Source organism: Sarcophilus harrisii, chromosome 4 (assembly GCF_902635505.1).
Source record: "Sarcophilus harrisii chromosome 4, mSarHar1.11, whole genome shotgun sequence".
In the NCBI taxonomy this organism is placed as follows: domain Eukaryota; kingdom Metazoa; phylum Chordata; class Mammalia; order Dasyuromorphia; family Dasyuridae; genus Sarcophilus; species Sarcophilus harrisii.
This window is the reverse complement of record NC_045429.1, coordinates 356,252,759-356,278,880: the sequence shown is the minus strand read 5'-3', so window position 1 is coordinate 356,278,880 and position 26,122 is coordinate 356,252,759. Positions and strand designations below refer to the sequence as shown.

At 36.5% G+C, this 26,122-nt stretch overlaps 1 protein-coding gene across 6 annotated transcripts in view; it reads left to right on the top strand.

The window, feature by feature from the left end:
• NUP210L (nucleoporin 210 like) overlaps nt 1–26,122 on the top strand; it is a 140,764-nt gene that overhangs the window by 384 nt on the left and 114,258 nt on the right. For 5 of the 6 annotated variants that reach the window (XM_031966622.1, XM_031966618.1, XM_012548120.3 and 2 more), the window contains exons 2-10: nt 841–977; nt 11,380–11,511; nt 12,416–12,509; nt 14,038–14,188; nt 14,533–14,665; nt 15,443–15,601; nt 21,592–21,660; nt 22,327–22,433; nt 23,223–23,363. In XM_031966622.1, the coding sequence (XP_031822482.1) occupies nt 841–977; nt 11,380–11,511; nt 12,416–12,509; nt 14,038–14,188; nt 14,533–14,665; nt 15,443–15,601; nt 21,592–21,660; nt 22,327–22,433; nt 23,223–23,363 (1,123 nt within the window). The remainder of the gene's footprint in view (nt 1–840; nt 978–11,379; nt 11,512–12,415; nt 12,510–14,037; nt 14,189–14,532; nt 14,666–15,442; nt 15,602–21,591; nt 21,661–22,326; nt 22,434–23,222; nt 23,364–26,122) is intronic. The other variant, XM_031966619.1, reaches the window with a different exon arrangement.

Here is a 26,122-nt window from a genome sequence, read left to right as displayed (position 1 = left end):
TTCTGGGGAAGCCTCCAGAATGTCCCCTTGACCAGGGTGGGGCAGGGCAGGCATGAGTGCGCCCCCTGTCTTTGGAAGAGGAGGGCACTCGCCGGAGCATGAGTCATCTCTTCCTTCCTCCAATCGTTGGTCCCCCAGAGAAGAAAAGTCCTCGTAGGGCCACGCGGTTGTGGGCCTCATGGGCCCTCCCAGGCCTGGGCCTAGAGAGTGAGCTCCATTAGCACCCTCTCCCCCCAAGGGAAAGGTCCACAGGGTCAAGTGGCTGTGGGCTGCTTGGGCTTTTTTGGAAAATGACCTTCCCAGTCATCGGGACTGTGGCTGGCCGGGGTGAGCCTTCTCAGCAGGAAAGAGGCCTTTCCTTTCCTTCTTTGACATAAAGGACCCCTTCCCAGAGTCTAAAGAACTTTTTGGGTAGCTATACCAAGAGACTTACAAGTGTGCTTTAATGACTCTTGAGCTGAAGGGATGCAAGAGTACACTTGGCTTTTTTTTTCCTTAATCACCTTATGTGACCCCCATTCTGGATCTCTTCAGGTCCCAGCTTCTGTGAAAAAACACAGTCTCCCTAAAATGAAGATAGAGATTGAGTTTAACCTTATAGGTTTAGGGGAAGATGGACTAATTCAGAGATTTGGGGCAAAGAGAACTTTAAGGAGAAAAAACAAACTTTTTAAGAAAAGAATCTTCTCAAGTCCTATGTGCCCTGTAAAGCGTGAGCACCCTTTATTAGGTACTTCATGGGATACTTTATGAACTAGAAAAGAATTGGGTATTTTTTCTAGGTAAAAGCAACTCTCCACTAGTTCATTCTTTCATACTTGAAGTTCTTTGTCCTGGCAGGCATTCTAGCCATCATGATGCAGTCACCGTTGAGCCTCTGTATGAAAACAATACCTTGTGTTCTCAAAGAGCTATACTTATTGCTGAATCTACCCAACCAATACGCCTCAGCAGTGTTATCCTAGCTCGAGAAATAGGTAGGTTGAGAAGAAACAAATTCAAACAAGTCTGGGATTTTATCATCCAGGGGCATTCACAGATGATCAGTTCTGGTATTTTAAAGGTAGAAGACTGAGCAGAGCATTTTTTCTATTTAAGACAGAGGTGCAATATCCCACGCTTACCTGGAAAGACAAGTATGGTTCAGAACTCGTGTGATGATACAAACCTGGTGGGGGACAAGGGACTCTGCTCAGATAATTTCAATTCTGTTGGAATTTCTTCCTGTCCTCCTTTATTACTCCTGCTCTTGTTTTAAGTGCCTCCATACTCATGCTGGCTGCCATAATTAGGGTTAGTGGTTAGCAACAAAAAATCATTGTGTTCAAATGAGAATTTTGTTACTTTGTCTAATCTGAGGACTATACTAAATGTAGTCTAATAAATATGCTAAATATGGAGACAAAGCCAGACGGTGACTGATGGATTAGAAAAATTTTGTTCAACAAATATTTTAAGTACTAATTACAAGGCACTAGTAAGTGCTAAGTGTTGGGGATGATAGAAAGCCAGAGAAGTGCTTTTCCTCAAGGAGGAGTGAATGTATGTGGTAGGATTACTATTACAAATAGATGAGTGTGGTACAAAGAAAATTCAGGAGAATATACTATGAGAATTGGAGAATAATTTATAGAAGAGATAGGGGATGAATTGAGTTATGCAGAAAAGCCGAGATTTTGTAAAACAGAGATGAGAGAAATATATTGAAGGCTTGAGAGATGGCTTGTGCCATTTGGAGTCAGGAAACTGCCCTTTTTGACTGGTTTGTAGAATGTGTGTGAAGGGTAGTAGTATGAAATGAGCTTGACCCACTCCGTTTCTAAACACAGACTCCAAAAATCTTCCTTGGTCTGATGTCCCACCCTCACAGAACACAACTTCTGGTTGAGTTGAAAAAAGTAAGCCACCACAGTCTACAATTGACTGTGTAGAGTGTAAAGTGTAAAGTTTTCTTTAGAACTTTAAATGCTAGGCTAAGGAGTTTATATTCTGCTGTGGGATAACCTGGTCATACCTCTGCCTTAGGAAAATTATTTTGACAGCTTGTGTAAAAGATGGATTGGAAACAAGAAGGCCATTTAGGAGGCTATTATGATAATCCAGGAGAGAGATGATAAGAGCCTGTACTAAATTGGTGGATATGAGTGGAGAAAATAATAATTATTACAATTATTATTATAGCTTACATTTATATAGTGTTTTAAGGTTTGCAAAATAGCTTTCATTAGTTATTTCATTTGATTCTCACAACAACTATGAGAGTTGCAACTTATTACTATGCTTATCTTTATTTTACCCATGAAGAATTAAGGCTGAGATGTTAAATGACTTAATATCATATAGTGTCTGAGGCAGGATTCAAACCAAATATTCCTCAGTCCTTGGTACAGCCCTCTTCAGTTAACTGGTGTTTATTAGATACCTATTATGTGCCAGACACAAAGGAAGGGGGAAAAAAAAGTTAAAAGGAGAGATAATATGCACACGGCTGCATACAACAATTTTCGTTCAGCCATTTTCTAATGATGTCTGGCTCTTTGTTACTAGTATCTGAGGCCAGATTTGATCTCAGGAAGATTAGTCTTTCTGACTTTAGGCTTGGTGCTCTAATCTACTGTACCACCCAGTTGCCCCTACTAACACCATAGATTGGACATAGTCTGAGAGGGGAGGGTACTAGGATTAAAGAAAAAAAGGAAATGCTTTGTGCAGAAGGTGGAACTTTAGTTGAGACATGAGAGAAGACAAAAAAGGAGGAGGCAGAAATTGCAGGTATGGGGGCAAAAACATTGTGTGATAGGAATAGCTCAGAAGTCCCTGTCAGTGGGTTAGAGGACATGGAAGGGAGAAAGGTGTCAGAAGACTGGAAAGGCAGAAAGTATTGGTTATAGGCAGGCAGGTTATGGAGAGTTTTGGAGGCAAAGAAGATTTTATTTTTGATCTTAGGGGCAATGTGGAGCCACTGGAGTTTATTAAGTAGCAGGGTTTTATGGTCAGACCTGCATTTTAGGAAGATCTATTTGACAGAGGGGTGAAGGTTGGATTTGAATGGGATCTTTTGACTTCAGGAAGAGAGTTATTGCAATATTCTAGCCATGTGATAATGAGGCTTTATATTAGGGGTATTGTAATGTCAAATGAGAGAAGGGGAGTGAGAATATGAAATGTTATACAGGGAGAAACTACAGGACATGATAGAAGGGATGAAGGTGAGAGAGTAAGTCTGGATGACTGGGATGGTGTTGGTACTCTCAACCATAATAGGAAAGTGAGGAAGAAGGATTTTGAAAGAAAGGCAAATGAGTTTTGTTTTGAACATAATTGCTAACAATAATTAAAATAATAGCTAGCATTCATACAGTGACTACTATGTGAAGGAAACTGTTAGGTGCTTTACAAATATCTCATTTGATCCTTACAACTTAAGCAGTTCTGTGAGATAGGAGCTATTATTACCCCTACTTTAAAGTTGAAGAAACTGAGGCAGCCAAGTTAAATGACTTGCCCTACGTCACACAGCTAGTGTCAAAGGCTAGATTTGAACACTGGTCTTCTTAACTCCAGTCTCAATGATCCATCCTCTCACTCACATCTCCCTAGTCCCTACATTGCTCCTTAACTAAGTATAAGATGTCTATGGAACATCCAGTTCAAGAAGTCTAAAAGGCAGTTGGAGATGTGAGAGTGGAGGTGGGAAGAGAACTTAGGTTGGACAAGTAGATCTAAATCATTGTGTAGAGATAGTTGGAGCCATGAAAGCAGATAAGATTACTAAGTGAAATGGTATAGAGGAAGAAAAGAAGAGAGTACTGAGATATCTGTGGCTCTATCTAATTGCCAGAATGTCCTTTATGTATGTTATCTCACTTGAGAAGAAATAAGAACTATGAAATTAGGAACTGATTGGATATGGAGGAAGCAGGAAGAGTCAAGGGTCACTTTGAGGCTATGAATCCGTATGACTGAGAGGAGAAAAGTCTGAAGGAGCAAGTTTAGTGAGAGAAGCAGAATTCTGAACAGAGATACCAAGTTGCAAATATCTGTCAGCCTGTCGACAATTAATTGGCACTGAAATTCAAAAGTTAGCACATAGTATAGTGCAGAGGATATGTTTATTTAATAGAAAGGTTGAGATAGTATATAAATTTGGGAGTCATTTTTGTAGAGGTAATCATTGTCCACATGGAAGCCTTTGAGATCTCTGAGAGGAAAAAAAAGAGGGCTCAGGACAATATTCTGGGTGCAAAAAATGAATGCTGATCTAACAAAGGAGCCTGAAAAGAAAAACCAGGACAGAGCAGGGCTGAAAAAGAGACTGAAAGGGCAGAGAGAATGTTCAGGAAGATGAGTTCATTAAAAGCAGCTTCATTTGTGCCTAGCACAGTGCCTTTCACATAGCTCTTCATAAATACTCCAGAGGAATTGAATTGGAATGAAAAGAGAGTTGTTAGAGGTATCAGAAGCTATATAGAAGTCATGGAGGGTGTGGACAACAAAAGCCTTTGGAATGAGCAGTTAAGAGTTTTGGTAGCTCCAGGAGAACAGTGCCCTGGAGTGATGGGGGTCATTAACCCAACTGCTACAAGCTGAAAGGTTAGTGAGAGAACAGTCAGGTGGTAAATGGATAAAGCATTGGACCTGGAATCAGGACTTTTTCCTGAGTTCAAATCTGTCTTCAGACACTTCCTAGCTGTGTGACCCTGGGCGAGTTACTTAATCTCTCTTTGCCTCAGTTTCCTTATCTGTAAAAATAAGCCAGAGTAGGAAATGGCAAACCTCTCCAGTATCTTTGCCAAGAAAATTCCAAATGGGATCATGAAGAGTCAAGTAGGACTAAACAAACAATGAAAAAGTGAATAAAGAGGAAGTGTTTAAACAGTTCTTTCTGTTGTCTGGCAGTAAAATAAAGGAGAAACATCAGATGGTAGCTTGAGAGGGAGCATGGTGGGGTGGTAGAAGTTTTTTGTTTTTTTAAGCTAGATGAGATCTAGAAATGTTTGGAAGGTTGAAGGTGAGGAGAAGAAAGAAAGATCAAAAAATTAAAAGAGATGGGATCAAGAACATGGCTTGGTTATAGAAGTAGATCTTGGCAAGGAAAAGAATCACATCTTTATAGACAAGAACTAAGGAGGAAAGTGAATGGAGGAAGGAGTAGGAGATGGGGTTTGAGGTGTATGATGACTGGTGAAGGAACTTCAAGAAGGCAACAGCAAGATTATACTTCTGATGGTAACTTCAGTTTTTCTCAGTAAACTAAGATGTAGAATACATCTAAGCAGGTTAAGGAAATGCATTTGGAATGCCCACTGAGAAGAGTGGTATAGAACTACAAAGAGTATCAGAATTGGAAAGTATCTCAAAAGCAACCCATATTTTAATAATTCTCCTTTTAGTTTGTTTCACACTTTATTTTAAAATTTCTAAGAAGTTGAAATTTACTACCATGCAAGGAAGCTAATAGATTTTTACATAGGTTAGGAAATTCTGTTACTCAATTTACCTTTGCAAATTCTACTTCTGTTGCTTTTAGTTGTATCATGTGAGGCCAAAGTAGTTCAAATGTATTACTTCTTCTAGATGATAGCCCTTCAAATATTTGAAAGATACCCCTTTTCTGAACTTCCCTATTTCTGTCCAGTAACCTAGGTTTACAACTTTGAAACCGTTTTCATCTCATTTTTCCTTAATCTGTATATCTAGGAAGTTGTCATGTCTTAAAAATCTATATACTACAGGATCTCTTTCCCTAATCCCTTTTTCTCTGTTCATATGACTACTACTGTAGTCTAGATCCTCATCACCTTTTTATTTCCTGGGCCAATAATCTTAAAATTTTTCTGATAATGTACTTCACTGAATAAATTTATTTTGAGCATGCACCCATAATATGTGTACATTTACCTACAAGTTATATACATGTACTGGAAACACTATGGCATAATGGATAGAAAGCTGTCTTCAAAGCTAGGAAGATCTGAATTCAGATAGGGTCCCTAATACATATTGACCCAATAAAAGTGATTTCTCTATGTTCTAAGCCAGGGCTTCTTAAACTTTTTCTACTCGTGACTCCTTTTCACCTGAGAATTTTTTAAACATGATCTCAAGTATATAGGTATATAAAATAGGTAAACAAATAATTTACTGATATTAAATCATAATTTTATGACTCCCAGTTATATGATACCATATGGGGTTGAAACTCAAGGTTTAAGAAGCTTTGCTCTGGGCAACTTTCTTAGGCTCTAAAAGTTGTAGCAAAGCTTCTGACCTACATTAGTAGGAATTTCTTCATCAAGACTTTTCTCATGGATCTTAAGGAAGGGAAAGGGACCCATGTATCCAAAAAATGCTTGTGGCATTTTGTAGTGCTAAGAAACTGGAAACTGAGTGGATGCTCATCAGTTGGAGAATGGCTGAATATGATATATAAATGTTATGGAATCTTATAAGAAACAATCATCAGGATGATTTCAGAGAATCCTGGAGAGACTTACATGAACTGATGCTGAGTGAAATGAGCAGAACCAGGAGATCACTGTACATGGCAATAGCAAGATTATACAACTATCAATTCTGATGGATGTGGTTCTTTTCAACAGTGAGTCAGTTCAGGCCAGTTTCAATGATTTTGTGATGAAGAGAGCCATCTACACCCAGAGAGAGGAGTTTGGGAACTGAGTGTGGATCACAACATAGCATTTTCACTTCTTTTGTTGTTGTTTGCTTGAATTTTATTTTCTTTCTCATTTTTTTCCTTTTTGATCTGATTTTTCTTGTGCAGCATGATAATTGTATAAATATATTGAATTTACATATATTTTTTACCATGTTTAACATATATTGTATTACTTGCCATCTAGGGAAAGGGGGTGAGAAGAAAAAGAAGTAATTGGAACACAAGGTTTTATAAGGGTCAATGGTGAAAAATTATCCTTGTATATGTTTTGAAAATAAAAAGCGTCAATAAAAAAATTAAAGAATTTTCTCATGCCAGTGAAATCACAGGTTCCTGTTACATGTACTGCTTTGGTAATATATATAGTGTAATGTACATATGTACACTATGGGGCAATGGAGAAAGAGCTGACCTTCGCATCAGAAAGACATGGGTTCAAGTTCTGTCTCTTGACATGTATTGGTTGTTTGGCCACAGGCTACCTACTTAACTTCTAGACCAGATTAGTGCCATAGAACTAAATTAAAATATAATTGAGAAATATTTATTAAAATAAAAATGCAGTAGAACATAATGTTAACATGTAATTTTCTAAGTCAATAATTAGAGAGATATTTATGTTTAGTGCATAATTTTATTTGAGTTTGTGTGCTAGACAACTCTCTTAAGAAGCTGCAAAGAGGGTGCCAGTCTGTATTGGTAGAGGTAGTTTCCTTATCTGAGAGTTGCTTGAGCTAGAATAAGTGTTTAATTAGAGAACTACTGGTGAACGAGGCATTAAGGGTATTTATAGGGGTGCTTTATATTATAGATGTACATATACATGTACATATGTGTGTGTGTATAGGGAGAGAGATCATATAAGTTCATAGCATTTTAGTCGTTTGGTAAGCTGGGCATTCAGGGCATTTACAGGAGTTGTGTATGTGTGTATGCATGCACACATGTGTTGTACCCCTTATGCAGGTTTTGGGAGTACAGGACAAAAAAAAAAAAAACAAAACAGAACAGGATAGATGATAATTGTAGATGGGATTGAGGACAACATGATTAGTTAAAGAGCTTAGGCACAGGGAACAACATGATTGTTTGAAAGTTTGGTAATGGGGACTTGCAACAATCCCTTTCCCTCATGAGAGTCCAGGTACAATATAGCAAACCAGACATCCTTGAACAATAGCTTGATGGTGTACCCATCCCTCCAATGTCAGCTAAATTCCTTGAGCAAGACTAGATCAGGAGAGCTGGATTTTTAAACTTAACCCATTACAGATCAATTGAATCTCTGAACTAAGTTCAGAGACAAAGAACCAAGATTTAAGCAGTTATAGGACAAAAACAATTGTAAATAGGTTCAATAAAATGATACAGAATCAGTTCAGTTTTTTCAATTTTGTCTACAAAAAGATGGAAAGTGTGCAAATGATCGAGGATCATCATAACATATCATCATAACAAGTTTGTTAGAGAGAGGGGTGAGCAATCAACTCTGTGTGTTATTCATTCTAAGTTCCAGTCTCCCATTTCTGCTTATTGATGTGCTTTATATGGATGTTACTGTAGTATGTGCTACTGTCATCTCAAACTCAGAATAATCAAAATTGAGCTTAACTACTGCAAACTAAGTCATCTTCTTGACTTCCTTATTTTTATCAGTGGCACTTCTTTCAATTATGCAGATTTCAAACCTCAACATCATCTTTTAGTGTTTCATATTCCTTATAAGGAATCCGGTTAATTGTCAAGTTTAATCACTTCTACTTTTATGTTTCCTCTTTATAGACCTTTCTTGTCACTCTCACAATGCCACCCTACTTCAGGCCCTTGTTGCTTAAAACCATAGAATCTTAGCACTGGAAGGGACAACATCGTGTGTTATCTAGACAACTTTCTGTCACAAGTCAGAAACTCCCTCTATAATATTTCTCACATCTTGTCATCAAGCCTCAGTTTATTTTTATTTTTATTTTTATTTTTTTAAATAATTTTTTATTAAATAACTATTTTATTACAGAACCCATGCCAGGGTAATTTTTTACAGCACTCACTTGCACTCACTTGCATTCCCCTTGCACTCACTTCTGTTCCGATTTTTCCTCTCCCTCCCTCCACCCTCTCCCCAAGATGGCAAGCAGTACTATACATGTTAAATAGGTTACAGTAGATCTTGGATACAATATATGTGTGCAGAACCGAACAGTTCTCTTGTTACTCAGGGAGAATAGGATTTAGAAGGTATAAATAACCCGGGAAGAAGAACAAAAATGCAAGCAGTTAACATTCATTTCCTAGTGTTCTTTCTTTGGGTGTAGCTGCTTCTGTTCATCCTTGATCAATTGAAGTAAAGTTAGATCTTCTCTTTGTTGAAGAAATCCACTTCCATCAGAATACATCCTCATACAGTATCGTTGTTAAGGTATGTAATGATCTCCTGGTCCTGCTCATTTCACTCAGTATCAGTTCATATAAGTCTCGCCAATCCTCTCTGTATTCATCCTGCTGGTCATTTCTTACAGAACAATAATATTCCATAACATTCATATACCACAATTTACTCAACCATTCTCCAATTGATGGGCATCCATTCATTTTCCAGCTTCTAAGCCTCAGTTTAAACTACAGAAGAAGATGGTCATGTTATAAAGGAAGGAACTCCAGGATATGTAATCAGAGGACCTAGGTTTGTGACCAAGTACTTAGTACCTCTGTAACCTTGAACAAACCAGTTAACCTTTCTAAGTTTCAGTTTTCTCATCTATAAAATGGGCAGGCTAGGCTAAAGGATTTGGAAATGACCCAATTCTAAATCCTTTGATCATATGATAGGAAACTTAGTATTCAACAAGGTAGCCCCTTCCATTTTCATACACCATAATTATCTGCAGGCTCCTAACATTGAACTGAATCTTTTTCCTGAATGTCCATCCTTGGCTCCTGTTCTCTTCTCTGGAGATATATAGAGGAAATTGATTCCCTCTTCCAAATGATTTGTCATGTCTCTGTGAGAGAAACCATGGATTGTAAAGAACAAAGGCCTGTAGATAGAATATGAACACCTTCCCACGTGAAGGAGAGGGAGAGAAGAAAAATCAATTAGTGGGAGTTAAGTGAGGCACATTAATAGGCCATCCATTTGTTACCGGTGTTTAACTCTCTGCTAAGGTAATGTTGTAGGCACAAAAAGATACAAAGATCATCCTTCAGGACCTTGTAATTTTGTGATTGGATGTATGGGAAAGGGAAGGAAGTTGTGGCCACAGTGCTAATATGGTACCTGGTACATTGGTAAGACTACAATGGCCCTCAGAGGCCTCTGTTTAACCAAGGTCAAGGAATGTTAAATGATTTGGCTAAGATTACATGGGGAGAGGTAGGATGTGCACTTGAAGCCTTTGATTCACAGCTAATGTGCTTTTCTCCATGCCACAATGAGGTGGAATGCCAAGCTTTATGATTTGGAGACTGCTGAGTAAAATAAAGGAAAAGACCTTACAAAAGTAGGTAGGGTATGGATACAGGAAGGAGCTATAGGGGATTAGGTAGTGGAAGATGTGGAAAGGAGAATGAGGGCTGCTTGTATGATGCTGGTTACATAGAGGCATTAAAGAAATACTATGGTTGAGTGTAGGCTTATAAATAATATTTAAACAAAGCATAGGAGAAATAACTGAGATAGACAAGAAACTATAGACTCTTTCTTTGTCTCTCCATTCTTTGTTTCTCTCCTGTCTCCCCCAAATTTATTCTTTCCTTCAATCATCTCTTCTTTTCCTCTTTTCCCTTTACTTCCTTTTCTCTTTTTCCTTTACCTAATCATAATATGAAACAGAAAATTTTTAAAATTAGTTTTTGTAAATTTTGTTTCCTAATTTAAGTACATTGATTTTATTTTCTTTTTATTTATTTTATATTTTTCTTGAGGAAACAAACTATTAAAATGAATGGTAAGCTGGTTTTTATTTATATATGGTTCTTAAGTGATATTCCCCTCCCCCATGATGCGTGTGTGTGTGTGTGTGTGTGTGTGTGTGTGTATTGGTATTCGATTTGGTTCATCTTTGTGGTAAATAAAATTGGACCTAAAATTTTGTGAAAACATCAGAGTAAAGAAACAGTCTGTAAGCAAATTTATGTAAATAATAAATGGACATAACATGTAATATTTGAACATAGTAAACACATTAAGCAATGTTTTTTAAAAATACTAATAAAATAACTTTTAATCTAATCAGTTCCATTTTGTATACTAAAAGTGAGGCAGTGTGACAGATTTATTAAAAATAATGCTGGATTCAGAGTCAAATCCATTACTTCATATTGTAGCTCTGCCACTTAGTACCTTTGTCACCTTAAGGAAGTCACTTAACTTTAAGCCTCAGTTTCTTCTTCTGTTAAAGGAGGAGTTATGGTAAATTATCTCTTAAGGCTCTTCCCAACTGTAAGTTTGTAAGCTATGATATGGTTCTTTGGACCATATTTTAGGTATACTGATTTGTGAATCTGCATGTCTAATGCATCTTATGTTTTAGATGGGAAATCTTATAGATTGTCCCTGTGCAATTTATTTTATTTCACAAATGGTTATAAACATTATACCTTTTTCTCTCATTCAAATTAGAGTTAACTTTATCTAAAAATTTGGGAAGTTTAATAGATTTATGATTTATTGAATTAAATTCTTAGTTCTGGGTTCATTTTAGTGACTGACCATGAACTGCGCTGTGATGTTAAGGTTGATGTGATAGACAGCATTGAAATTATATCTCGAACTCGGGAACTCTTTGTGGATGATTCTCCATTGGAACTGCTGGTGAGAGCATTGGATGCTGAAGGTAAATAATCACAGAAGAAAATTCCATTAATTTCCTAAAGAATAGTAACTTTAATCTTGGACTTAGCATATGAAAATATACCATTTGGGAAACAAGTACATTGGTACAAACTTTTTTCTCAAATGGAATAATTAAAGGTGAATTGACATTTATGAGTGTAAGGATCTTTAGTTTATAATTTTTTTAATCATGATTCCCATAAAACTCTGCATATACCCAAATTCTATTTTTTGAGTTTCTACTAATAGTTCTTAGATACATTCAGAATATTTTGTGGAATTTCGTGGCTAGACTAAATCTTGATCTTTGAACCTTGAAGGAAAATGCAAAACTTTTAGTTATCTTACATTATACCTTACCTTATAAGCCTGTAATCTACTGGTTTTATATTGCATTTTCTATGATGTTTTCAGTGCTGCCATGTTGTTGAAGACATTTTAACTCATTATATCTTTCTCTAAAATAGCTTAAAAGAGGGACAATTTTTTCAGTGTAAAAGATGGAAATATTAGAAATACTCAGGTACTTAATTAGGAGTCATTGGAAACCTGCCAGCCATAAAGGAGATTGTAGAGTGATTCTTTCCTATTTGTAAAGGATATTGACAAAGAGGAACAAAAGAATGTGTGGCTGGCTTTACATTTGACAACCGGCTGGCTTTACATTTGACAACCGGAAGTTGATCAACTTTATTTTTCTATGCTCTGCAGAGCTATACAGCCAAAGTACTTATTTCTTCTGTGCTATGGTTTACGAGTTGTCTTAATTTTTATCTGTGATAATACTTATGTATTCTCTGATGAAGGAGTATTTGCTAGTTAGGTTTTAGCTTTTGTGTTCACAATATATAGCTATTTTTGAATCTGTATTTTCTATTTTTTCTGTTTTTGGTTTTGATCTACAGGAAACACATTCAGCAGTTTGGCAGGGATGATGTTCGAGTGGAGTATTGCCAAGGATAACGAATCAGAAAGGGTAGAGCTGTCTAGCAAAATTAGGTAATCCCCTAACCAATCATAAACCATCTGTGCAGAAGGAACCCATCTGCTCCTGGAGAGCAAACTGAATGCCAACCATATTCATGGGTTTTAAAGACTGCTGTTAAGACTTTTTTGGAAGCAGATAGTATATCAGAAGGAGGAAGATTTCTGGTAGAGGAATGATATCTAGTATGTTTGGAGGGTTTCTTTATTCCAAGTTGATCACAAGAAGAGTTATCACTTCACACATAGTGTAGTGGAAGAAGCAGACTTCAAGAAACATATTAGGACTATATTACGGAGCAAGTCACTGACTTTCTCTAAGACCCAGTTTTCTCATCATTAAAATGAGAATGAAAAACCATTACATATCTCACAGGACTATGAGACATGTGTTCTTTAAATCATAATTCACTTATGAAAAAGTGTGATGACTGTGTATTTTAAAATCAGCCGGAGTCAGGAATTCAGGTTAAGGGAAAATCTTCAATCTTTATTCTCAGGAGAGGTGAAGAAGGATCGGAGGTGAAGGGGAATGGGAGGTGAAAGGCGGGGTTGCGATAGCAATGTATGCAGCTGCGGCAAGAAACCAGCCAGCCATCTCTTTTTGCTCCTCTGCCCACCCCTCTGCCTCCACCCACCAAAATCGTCTTTTCTTATACAACACATCAGGACTTGCACAAAGAGTGGGCAGGGCCATTCTTTCTCCAAGCATATATATTTATAGAGTATGGTCCAATTACTATTTAGCCTCATGTGCTTGGGACCTCAGTGCATCAACTCGAGCTTCAGCCCATTACAAAAAAGAACTTAAGATCTTTATATAATGATCAATTGTGATGGACTTTGGCTCTTCTCAACAGTGAGGCGATTTAAAGCAATTCCAGTAGACTTGGGATGAAAAATGCCATCTGCATCCTGAGAGAAAACTGAATGTGGATCAAAGCATAATAGTTCATCTTTTTTTGGTGGTTGTTTGTTTTTTTCTTTCTTGCACTTTTCCCCCTTTTAGTCTGCCTTTTCTTGTACAACATAACAATATAGAAATATGTTTAAAAGGATTGCACATGTTTAATCTGTATCAGATTGCTGTCTTGGGGAGAGGGGAAGTAAGGGAGGAGAAAAATTTGGAACTCAAATTCTTACAAAAATGAATGTTGAAAATTATCTTTATATGTATTTGGGAAGATAAACTACTAGTGAGAACAAAAAAAAAAGAACTTAAGGTCTTTTTGGACGTTGTGGTTAGTCATTCAACAGTCCTGTTGCTAGTGCTATTTCTCCTATTTTAGCTAATTGCTAAAAATAACCATTATTACAAATAACTGTTTTAATACAGAGAATAGTTCTTAATTTAACCCAGATTCAATCCCATCTCAATATTAGTCGGTTATATAGTAAGTAAACTCATTTCGCATAGGTCTTATGGTCAGAACAGTTAGACTTCTTCTGTAAGGCCACTAGAGATATCATTTTTATGGAGAGCTTTTAGAAGAAATTGATTTTTCTGATTCTATGAGATAAAAACTTAATTCTGTCTTATTAGGATTCTGAAATACTGTGAAGCCGAATATTCTCCACCAAAGTATATAGCTGAAATGGAAAAAGAAGGGAAACAAGGGGATATGATTCTGGTATCTGGAATTAGGACAGGTGCAGCGGTTATAAAAGTTCGTGTACACGAACCCTTCTATAAGGTAAACTCATGTTATAAATTTTCAACTCACAAACTTTGTTTATGTGAAGTTTATTATTTGTATTCACTATAGATTAAAACCTCATTTCTTCTAGTTTCTATTTGCCTTTCTACTACTTTCTACCCTCTCAGGGGGGAAAAAAAGCATAGACTTTCTTATTCTTAATCAGTGACTAAAATTAATGTATTATCAAGATATACAGTTGTCCTTAAAAGTATCTGAAGATGGAATTTAGGATATAAAAATGTATTTAAAATGCTACTTAAAATTTAGTAATGCTTTTAAATCTGTCATTGAGGATATAAATATGGAAGCTTAAGTGTATGTTTTTTTTCCTCTGTTAGAAAGTGCCACCTGCATTGATACGTCTGCTAGTTTTGGAAAATATATTCCTCATACCTTCCCATGATATTTACCTTTTGGTAGGAGCATATATCAAATACAGAGTTGCCAAGATAGTCCAGGGGAAAATGACAGGTAAGTATCCATCTTAGCACAATCTCATTTTGCCACTACATCTTGACATCCTTTCCCCAATAGCAGCAAAAATGAAGGTAGTTTAAAATGAAGTACACAGGGTTCCTCTTTATGTTTTCAAGTTTCACCTATTCCTATGTCAACACTGAACAGAGACAGTCAGGATATCTTGAAGTGGATAATAACATATGTAAGCCGTTGATTTGGTTTCATTGTTTATTCTCTGTTTTCAAACAGTCTTCAGATTGTCACTCTTCCAGACCAAATGACAATACTTGGTGGATTTGCAGAGGTTCTGATTAGCAAATTAGTAGAGAATCTGTTCAACACCATTGAAATGATTTTAAATCCTTAACTGCCAAAGTTGCTTTAAAAAAAGTCTTTAGAAATTTATTAAGAAAACTGATTAGTAGATCTGTCATTGTAGTTGTTATAAAAATAATTTGTTGCACAAATTCTATTTGGACTATAAAATGTATATTGATTCTCCTCACATTTCTTGTTGCTATACTTTCACTGCATTAATCACCACCTCTTGTTCCTCAGCCTATCGGGCTCTATTAATATGTAGGTTTTCACTACAGTAAATACACATTTAATTCCTTTGCAAATAAATATGAAAAATCCTCACAGTTAGAATGGGGAAGTAGAGGATATAATTTCTTTCTTTAGACCTTCTATTTGATTTCCTTAAGGTTTTATTTTTTTATAAATCTTCAGTGCATAGGACATTATTGGTTTACATTGCTTTATCTCTTTATCTCCCATTTCTTACAGAGGTCAAATTTCCCTTGGAACATTATGAGCTTCAGTTGCAAGATCATAAAGTTGCATTAGATAATTATGTCTTTGATAAGGTAGCTTCACTGGATGAAAAAACAGCCAAAGTAACTGCTCTCCAACTGGGCCAGACTAATCTGGTTTTTGTCCATAAAAGTATCCTTTTGATAACATTGTAGTAGCCTCAACTTCTTGTTGATTTGAACATGCTGGGACTGATCCATGATAAAATAGTTTAGTGGGAATATTCAGTACATGTCACTAAAGTGTCTTAACTTACAGTACTCAATAATACAGTGTTGACCATCTGTAGTTAAAAATATTTCTTGAAACATCCACTTGTATTTTCTATGAATTTTATTTATTGCCTAATTGGGATACATCCAAAGAAAGGCAGCTGGGTTATTGAAAAGACTTAATTCTGTGCCAAGGAGGGAAGGATGAAAGGAATGGGGGATGTTTATTTTGGAGAATAGGAGATGCATTTGTCTTCATATATTAGAAAGGTTGATTGTCATTTAGTAAGGGGAGTTAGATTTAGTTGCCTTAGTCCCATAGATTTACCTAGTTGAGAGATCAAGTTCAATTTATTCTAAGTCAAAATACTATAATAGATAGAATTTTCCAGTAATGCAAGGGGCAACTTCATGAAATGACAAGTTTTCCCATCACTGAGCATTTTTAGAGGAAAATTAAATGGCCATTTCTAAGAGTGGTGGTAGTAAGAAATACTATTCCCTGTATGGAAGATTATTCCCTGTATGGAGTAGACTTGAAAACATTTGAGTTCTCTTTCACTTCTGAGTTCTTGTGAAATTTGTCTGTATAATGTGAACTCTTTAGAGATGGATTGTCTAGTCAGTGGAATATTGGGAGTCCTTGCTACTGCTTCCTCTTTGTCTTTCTCTCTACTCTGTAATTTAGCCTCTATAGCACTGATTCAACAGCTCGTCCTGTATATAATATGTACAGTAGTTGTTTGCATCCTGAGTCCTCTGTTAGATTGTGAATTTCGTGAGGGCAGAAACTTTCTTGTACCATTCCTTCTATACTCCCAGGAGTTAATGTCAGGCACAGCCCAGAGGTGAGAGAGAGAGCTTTTATTTGGAGAACAGCAAGGAGATCATTGTCACTGGATTACAGAGTAAGTGCTGGGGTGTGAGGTGTAAGAAGACTGGATAAAAGATTGGGAAAGGTTATGAAAGTCTTTGAATACCAAATGGGATTTTGTTTGTTTCTAGAGGTTATAAAGAGCCATAGAAGTTTCCTGAGAAAGGGGTTACAAGAACAGAACTGCACGTTAGGAAAATCACTTTTGCAGTTGAGTGGAGGAAGATGGTCTAAAGTAGGGAGAGATGAGGCAGGCAGATCCACTAGTGGGCTGTTGCTGGAGTCTAAGGCATTAGGAGATGAGGGTCCACACCAGGGTGGTAGTGCCGTCGAAATAGAGGGGGCATTTTTGACAGATGTCATGAAGGTGAAATTGACATTTATTGGCAACAGATTAGCTGAAGATGGTGAAGAGTTGAAGATAAGACCTGTGTTGCAAGCTCAGGGGCCTTCAACAATAATAGGGAAGGTAGGAGATCGGGGGAAGATATAGGGTTAAAGATAACGGTTTCAGTTTTAGACATGCTGAATTTAGAATGTTTTCATTTTATCACGTCTGACAGGCAATTAGATATGTGAGAATGAAGGTCAGGGCAGGTTAAGGAGATGTGAGAATCATCAGCATAGAGATAATTGAATGCTTGAGAGCTGATGAGATCACCAAGTAGAAGAAAGGGAGAAGAGAAGAGGATCTAGGCTAGAGCCCTGTATAGCCCCCCCATGGTTAACAAGTGTGACTCGGATGGTCCTGAGGAGTGGTCAGATAGGGGGGAGTCCCAAGAGAAGCTGGTGTATGAAAACCTAGAGTATCAAGGAGAAGAGAGAGACCTTCAAAGAGGGCTAAAAAATGAGGATTGAGAAAAAGCCATTGGGTTTGGCAACTAAGAGATCCCTGGTGACTTTGGAGAGGGCAGTTCTGGCTGATTGATGAGATTGGAAGCCAGACTGTAGAGTTAAGAAGGCAGAGGAAAGGAAATTGAGGCCCTCATCAAGGAGTTTAGCCATCAAAGGCAGAAGAGAAATGGGACAAGAGTTAGAAAGGATGGAAGGATCAAGCGAAGGGTTTTTGAAGATTCAAGAGACATGCGTAGGTTTGTAAGCAACAAGGGAAACAACCAATGGATAGGGAGAGATGGAAGTTTAGTGAGAGAGTAGGAATGATAGAGGAATCATGTGTTAGAGGAGATGTGATAGAATGGGATCACTTGTGCATGTTTAAGTTCTTGGCAAGGACAAGGGCCTTCTTGTCATGTAAGATAGGGATAAGAATGGGAGAAGAAATCAGGATGATGTAAAATGAGAAAAAAGATATTAAAAAGGCTCACTTGACATAAAACTTATTCTTGGTTATATATTTGTATGGTTATGAATGCCCTATCCATAGGGCATTTATTGGTTGTGCCTATAAATACAGTTGTGCTCATAAAACTAGCTAAGATCCATAATGTATAGATAGTAAGTAATATAGTAGAACATATTGGTTTGTGCTAATTAGGAGAGGCTATTTAAATTAGTAAAAAAAATTTTAAGTTTTTTTCTTAAAGAAATTCCATTATTTCTAATCACATGTGAACCAGAACTAGGCAAATAAATGGTGATCTCAAATAGTTTTATAGAAGAAGGATTCGTAATTAGCATATCTTTTTTTTTTTGTTTATTTACAAATTTAATTTTAATAAATGTAAATCTTGAATAATACAGTGAAAGCATATTATTTAAAAATAATCATTTTTTTAAATTGCCCATATAGTATAAACTTTGTTAGTATTATGTTCTAATTCCCTGAAATGACTCACATGAGAAGGTTTGAACCTTTCCAAGAAAACACAGCAGTAAGTAGTAATTTCCCAAGTCAAAACTACAAAGCATATCATAGTAAGACTGAAGATAAATGCTAATAATGAAATTACTAAAGAATAGCATTAGATGAGTAAGGGTCAGAATGAGTAAGAATGCCAAGTCAAAGGGATGAAGATGATAGGAGGTACTCCCTGCTATCAATCAACCCAATCTTTAAATATTAAATTGTATTTTTGATAATTATTGGAGTAGGGCCAGAATATCTGTAAGAGACAGAATTGCCCCCTCAAGCACATCTCAACCTCAATCCCTCCAAAAAAAAATAAAAAAGATCTCATAACTCCCTTCATACAAATTTGGACAATTCTCTAGGCTGAAAAATTAATTATGTTTGTACAAAAAACAATTCAACCTCTAGTTGTTCTCTTCATTGAGTTTCCTTTCAGATTAAGGAACAATTCTTTCCTTAATGCCTATGTTCACTCCATACACACACTCCTACACAGATTCCCCACACCATCTATCCCCAACCTTTGTATTTTGAAATTTCCTGCACCCCAAAGAGATATTAAAGAAAGGAAAGGGACCTGTATATGCAAAAATGTTTGTGGCAGCCGCTTTTGTAGTGGCTAGAAACTGGAAAATGAATGAATGCCTATCAATTGGAGAATGGTTAGGTAAATTGTGATATATGAATGTTATAGCATATCATTGTTGTATAAGAAATGACCAGCAGGAGGATTTCAGAAAGACCTGGAGAGACTTACATGAACTGATGCTGAGTGAAATGAGCAGAACCAGAAGATCATTATATACTTCAACAATACCATATAAGGATCGATTCTGATGGAAGTGACTATCTTCGGCAATGCGAGGATCCAATTAAATTCCAATGGATCAGTGATAAAAACAGAACCAGCTACACCAAGGAAAGAACCCTGGGAAATGAGTGTAGGGTGTTTATATTTTTGCTTTTCTTTCCAGGTTATTTTTACCTTTCTAAATCCAATTTTTCCTATAGCATATCTTTTTTGAAGGTAGTGAAGAGAACACTAAAATTGGAGACAGAAGATCTACTCTTAGTTTTGGTGCTGCCATTTTTTGATGATGTTACCTTGGGCTGAGATTGCCCTACTTATTCATAGGAAAGCACTTTACTTTTTTACTTTTCCAAATACATGCAAAGATAGTTTTCATCATTTATCTTTGCAAAATCTTTTGTTCTAAATTTTTCTCTCTCCCTTCTCCCGCCCTGTTCCTATGTGCAGTTCATCTAAACATATTTCTATAATCATACTGCGCAAGTAAAATCTTATGAAAAAGGAAAAAAAAAACACAAGGAAGAAAAAACAACAAGCAAAAAGCAACAACAAAAGGTGGAAATACTATGCTTTGATCCACATTTCAGTCTCCATAGTTCTCTCTCTAGATGTAGATGTTCTTTCCATCACAAGTCTATTGGAAGTGCCTTGAATCACCTCATTGTTGAAAAGAATCAAGTCCATCAGAGTTAATCATCACATAATCTTGTCGCTGTATACAATATTCTCTTGGTTCTGCTCACTTGACTCAGTATCAGTTCATATAAGTCTTTCCAGGCTTTTCTGTAGTCATCCTGCTGGTCATTTCTTATAGAACAATAATATTCTATAATATTGATATACATAACTTATTCAGCCATTCCCCAACTGATAGGCATCCACTCAGTTTCCAGTTCCTTGCAACTACAAAAAGGACTGCCACAAACATTTTTGCACATCTGGGTCTTTTTCCCTTTTTTGTGATCTCTTTGGGATACTCAATCCCAGTTTGTTAGATCCAAAGGTATGCACAGTTTGATAGCCCTTTGGGACACATTGCTCAAGGAAAGTACTTTAAACCAGTCAAAGTGCTTACTGTTTGTATGTCACAGCTTCTGATGCTTCTGGAGTACAGGATATTGTTTGAAAACAGTCAGTGCCTTCAAGTGGCTTTTAACATCTCCTTTGAATCTCACTTTTCTAGGATCATTATAAATACATGTGAGCAAATCCCTTTTTCTTTACTGATAAAGATAAACAGTTCCTGAATTAATTATCACATACTAAAAATTAGTGTGATTTAAATTAATGATGGTTTGCTTTTATATTATTTGTAATAATGAAAGGCAGAAATAGTATATATAATCATAAATCATTTTTTCATATGCATTATGTGAAAATTTGTAATATTATCAATAACAAGAACAATAATCATTCTAGTTAGTAGTTATACAACACCTACTATATATCAGACATTATGCTAAGTGCTTTACAAATATTACCTCACAACAGTTCTGGAAGTTAGGTTGTTTTGCTATCTTTATTTTATATTTAAGGAAACTGAGAAAATGTCCTGCCCAAGGTCACAAAACTAGTAAGCATCAAGAGTTGGATTTGAACCCAGGCCTTTCTAACTCCAGGCAAATAAATATTAGGTAACTGTGTATCTGATGGTAGAAGGAAATTTTGCATGAAAATTTTACTTTGAGTAATAGTAAATAAACTATCAGGTTTTTTCACCTTCCTCACTTTCAAACTTTGAAATAGCCCTATGGTTACAGAATTATATATAGATCCTTAGTGTTGAAAGGGATGTTTTAAATAATTTATACTGACCTCATCTTACAGATGACGGGACTAAGACCCAAAGTAGTTAAGTGATTTGTCTAACATCATAGATTATCAAAGTGGGAAAGAATCTCAGAGGTCGTCATATGTTTAGTAAATGGTAGAACTTGGACTGATCCCCAGCTCTTCTGGCTTCCAAGTCCCTTCCATTGTCCCTTCTCCTACATCATACTGAACATTGTTGAGCAAAAGTATCTACTCTAAAGGGTAGCCAGGTTGGTGCAGTGGATAGAGCACCAGCCCTGAAGTCAGGAGGACCTGAAGTCAAATCTGGTCTCAGACACTTAATATTTCCTGCATGTGGGACCTTGGGCAAATCACTTAACCAATTGCCTCAGCAATGAAAAAAAAAATCTTCATGCTGCTTCTCAACCTAACCATATTTGCTTTGTTTTATAAGCATTTAAATTGCAAGACTTCCTTTTCAACACTGGGACTACAGATAACTCAGGTCTACCTTCAAGCAGTTTATATTCTATTCTTGTCTTTACCATCAAAAGAATAATAAGAGAAGCAGTTTATAGCTTTCTATACCTTGATGCCTCTCTACAGCACTGTGTAATTTTTTTTCCTTAAGCAAAAACTAAGATGTCCATATGCGGTGTGTGTCTGGACTCCCAAACTGTACCATATACATTGTAGAGCCTGGATTTTTAGGTATTAGTTGTTGAGAAAGCTGAAAAGCATTCCCCTTCAATTTCTTCAGTTTTCTTGTCAGTTAAGTGGAGGCATTAGAAAATATCCACAGAGGAAATGACAGCCATTTTGTTAACTGAGATGTAAAACTCATTTCAGACCCAGTTTTACTTTGACATTTTCTCACCTTGTTTATTTCCACTGATTGTCATCAGTTGGAAGAAGAAATCTTGAAACAGGTTGTGAGAAACTTAGAAGAAAAGATCCATGTAATATGAAGCTTCCTTTTCTCTTGGGTTTGGGTCAGATACCTCATTCAGGAAAGGGGAGAAGGCTGTGTTCACGGCAGGAAAAAAGAAGCCCCACGTGTCCTGTGAGTCCAGTGGAACAATAGGTCCAGCTCCAGGAGCTGAAACTTGGCCAGATCCATCACCAGTGGGAGCTACAAGTGGAGTTCATGGTTTTGTTTTTTGCACAAGCACCAGGGTGACTCCTACTTTGGAGCTGAAAATTCAGCAACATTGACCACAACTGTACAGTTTGAAAGGGAGATCTGAGTCTACTCTGGAGTCCATCTCCACTGTAGAAAACTAAGCCGAGTTGTTGGTGGGGCCTCATTGTTTTGTTTGGCATCGCCTGGCCGGAAAACACCCACTCTTAACATGCTGCTACTTGGTTTTTGTACAGGCTTCACTGTCCAGCCTGGAGACCGGTGGAGTCTGGAAGTGGAGCAGACCTACATCATTACAGTTGAAGTGTATGACAAAAGTAGCACCAGAGTCTACGTGTCTGATGTGAGTGTGTCTGTGTGAAGTGCTAGATCGTGAGGCAGCCTTTTTCTGCATTACCTGAGTGAGATAAGGTGGAAAAAGGTCTCCTGATGGATAGCTGCATCACTATTCTTCCTAAATTTATTGTTTCTATCAATAGCTCAGCCTTTTGTGATGCAAGTTGGTAGTTTTCAATTTTGAAAATACCCAAATTCTTGAAGTATAGTGACTGAGAAGTCAAATTATATAGTTTAGTCACTTTCAGAATAGGCATCCCCACTAATGAAACTTGGGAAGTCTGATTTCCTTTGTCTAACTTCTGACTTGTACCTCCGAAGAGGGCTGTGGTGGGTACCGTGGTATGGCTAGCCTAGGAGTGGCAATATACACAGTCATTTGGAAGCTCTGTGCCCAGTTAGCTATAGATGACATAGAACCTCGGAGCTGGAAGGCACCTGAGAGATCACAGCATCCAACCTGTTTATCGTTACCTTCCCAGGGTCACATATCTATTTGTTAGTAGAACTTGGACTGACAATTTGCAAAATGGACCAGATTACACTGGTGGTGTCATCAGTTTGTTTTTTATCCCTCTTTAGAACAATTTAGTGTTTCAGATATACCTGTAAGTTGTTCTAAGCTACTTGAAATACCAGAAATTTTAAAAAATATTAGCATCTAAAGAATCTTGAAGTGGTTTCTTTGTCCCCATGAATGCACAAAAACCTTTTTTCCCCAGACACTTTGGGATTAAGAGGGTTCTGGGAAGGGAGCCTCTCTGCAAATCTATGTTTGCTATGGGCTGATTTTCAGAATCTCAGGATGATGCATCAGTTTCCAAAGGAGTTCTTTGAAGAAGAGATATCTACCATCAATGGCTCTTATCATGTAGTCAGAATTCTTAAAGATGGTGTCACAGTAATAAAAGCTACTCTGACTTCAATCATTTATCAGGTAGGAATCAAAAGATTGCTTGTGTAGTAATAATAGCTGACATTTGCATAGTGCAAAGCATTTTATATTATCTCATCTCAGCCCCATGAAGTGGGAACTTCAAGAATAGATTGTTCCCATTTTACAGATTAGGAAATCCAAGCTAAAAGAAGTAGAGGGACTTGTCCATGGTCACAAAACTATTAAATTTCAAAATGGAATTTAAACTCAGTTCCCTCCTGAGTCTAATACTCTTTTAATTGCAATAGACTGCACATTCAATTTCGTTTTGGCATGTCAGTAAATCAATAATATTATGTACCTTCTATGCATCAAACAAAAGATAGTCCCTGCCCTTAAGGACCTCACAGTCTAACTGAAGAAGACAATATTAAAACACATAAAAATAAACTTAAAAGAGAGGTTTTCTGGTGTGGGAGTATGATGATATCCTGCAGCTGATTGGGAGATGATGAGATGGCTGCACTGGAATACTTGCAGAAATGGAGCATCTGGGAGAAGCCCTCCAATGTCCATCTTTTCCAATCAGAGGCATATTATTAGCCTGTAGTAGATATGCATCATCTGTCCTAAAGTTCTTATCAACTTTAAAGTGCTATATAAAAATGATTATAATATTACATATTTTATACAAAGTATAATGTATATAATATAATATTGCCATTTTTATTGCTGAACTATTGAAGCACAATACCTTGGAAATGATCAAAGTAGGTTTTATTTATTTATTTTTTTTTTTGAGGCAATTAGGTTTAAGTGAGTTGCCCATGGTCACACAGCTAAGCATTCTCAAGTTTCTGAGACCAGATTTGAATTTAGGTCCTCCTCCTGACTTCAGGGCTGGTACTCTATCCACTGCGCCACCTAGCTGCCCCTCAAATAAGGTCTTATTGAATCCTAGAGGTTACAGAATAGGAGAGAGTCATAGTGATCATGGATTTAGTATTGGAAGTTGAGCTTAGAGGTAATTCCAATACACTCATTTTATATAGATATAAACTATCTTTGTGATCCAGGCTTGCTCTAATAGAACTGTGATTTGACCAAATCCTCTGATTCCAGATGCAGTTGTTTTTTCAAACCCCTTCACTGACCATATTGTCTCTATCCCAACTTGGTTTCTTTTAAGGTTATTCTTACTGTAGTTTGCTTTTTGTCTTACTAAAGAACCAGACTAATTCCAGTTAAAGTGCTTAACTGCTTATTATAATCACCTTGTTTGTATTCATTAAAACCTAATAATAAGAAAAATAAAATGCATAATTATCTGATTAGCTATCTTGGGAAACCTTAATCTTTAATCATCTAAAAGTTCAGTTAAGATTATTTCTGTTTTTTTTTTTAAATAAAGATACATACTTTCATTGGTTCATAGGGAACCCCCATAAGGAAGCTCTTCATCAATGCAATCTGCTATTTATAATAATTGTTCACATTTGTGTAGTACATTAAAGTTTACAGAGCATTTTACATGTTACCTCATTTGAGCCTCACAACAACTTTCCAACATAGGTGTTATTGTTATCCTCTTTTTACAATGAGGAAATGGAGGCTTTGAAAGGGTAAATGAGTTTCCCAGAGTCATGTAGCCAGCAAGTATCTGAGGTAAGATTTGATTTCAGATCGCCTTGACCTCAAGTCCATGACTCTATCCATTATCAACCAGCTGTTACATCCATAATCTATAGAGAGACACCCAGAAAACTCAGAGGTTGCCCATAGTCACATATTTGTCCCAGAAAAAGAAACTCAAACCCCGATCTTACTATCTCCAAGACTGACATTCTATTCATCCTACCACTGCCGCTATTGGCTCTTATTCATATATCTACTATTCAAAAAAAATTTTTTTAAGTGAACAAGAGACTTCATGCCACAGATGGCTAATTGAGGTCAGTAAAATTGGGTATTTAATTCTAAAGTTCTACAAATACAGAAGAAAGATTTGAGATGTTGATTTAGTTGCCAAATGATTTAGAATGCAACAATAATGAAAATATCACACTTGCTACTGCAATCTTACTAATGTAGCAGTATCTTTTTCTTTGGGCTTTAGTTTTTCAGTAGGCATTAATTTTCATTTCCTCTAACTCAAAAAAGAAATTTCACTAGGTACCTATTTAACCTTACCTGAGTCTAGAACTGTAGTAGCTGAATTTTTTTAAATTAATAAGAAATATTTTTGTTTTTTCCTTAGCCAAATGACTTTCCTGAAATTACTTTTTAAATGTTATTCAGCAATATTTTAAAGTGCCTAATGTGTACAGAGAAGTACAAAAAAATCAAACAAGATCTGCTTGATCCATGCTCTTAAGGAGATTTATAACCCAGTAAAAATAGGGACATGCAATTTGTTATGTAGGACAGGACAACCTGGACTTTGCCCCAGGACACTGAAACAAAAGAATACAAAAAGTTTAAATTAATGATTTTTAAGAATTCTGTAGTTTTAAAATTTGTGAATTTTCATGTTGATACCACTTTTTTCCCACCCATCCAAAGCATGGAAACAATTGACCTTAGCACCTACCTAGGTGATAGGCAGATTGTTAACAATACCCATGCATGGACCGTAATAAATAATTTCCCCTTGTCAACTGAATTTTCCTGATTAGTTTCACATCATGAATTGCAAAATTGATGTATGTATTTTGAGCTTTTGACCCCACATGTATCTGTTGCTTCTGATGTTTCTGTTAGTGTATATAGTTTGTTGTCGTAGTGACCGATTTCATGTAATTTTCCACATCCCCCTTGTA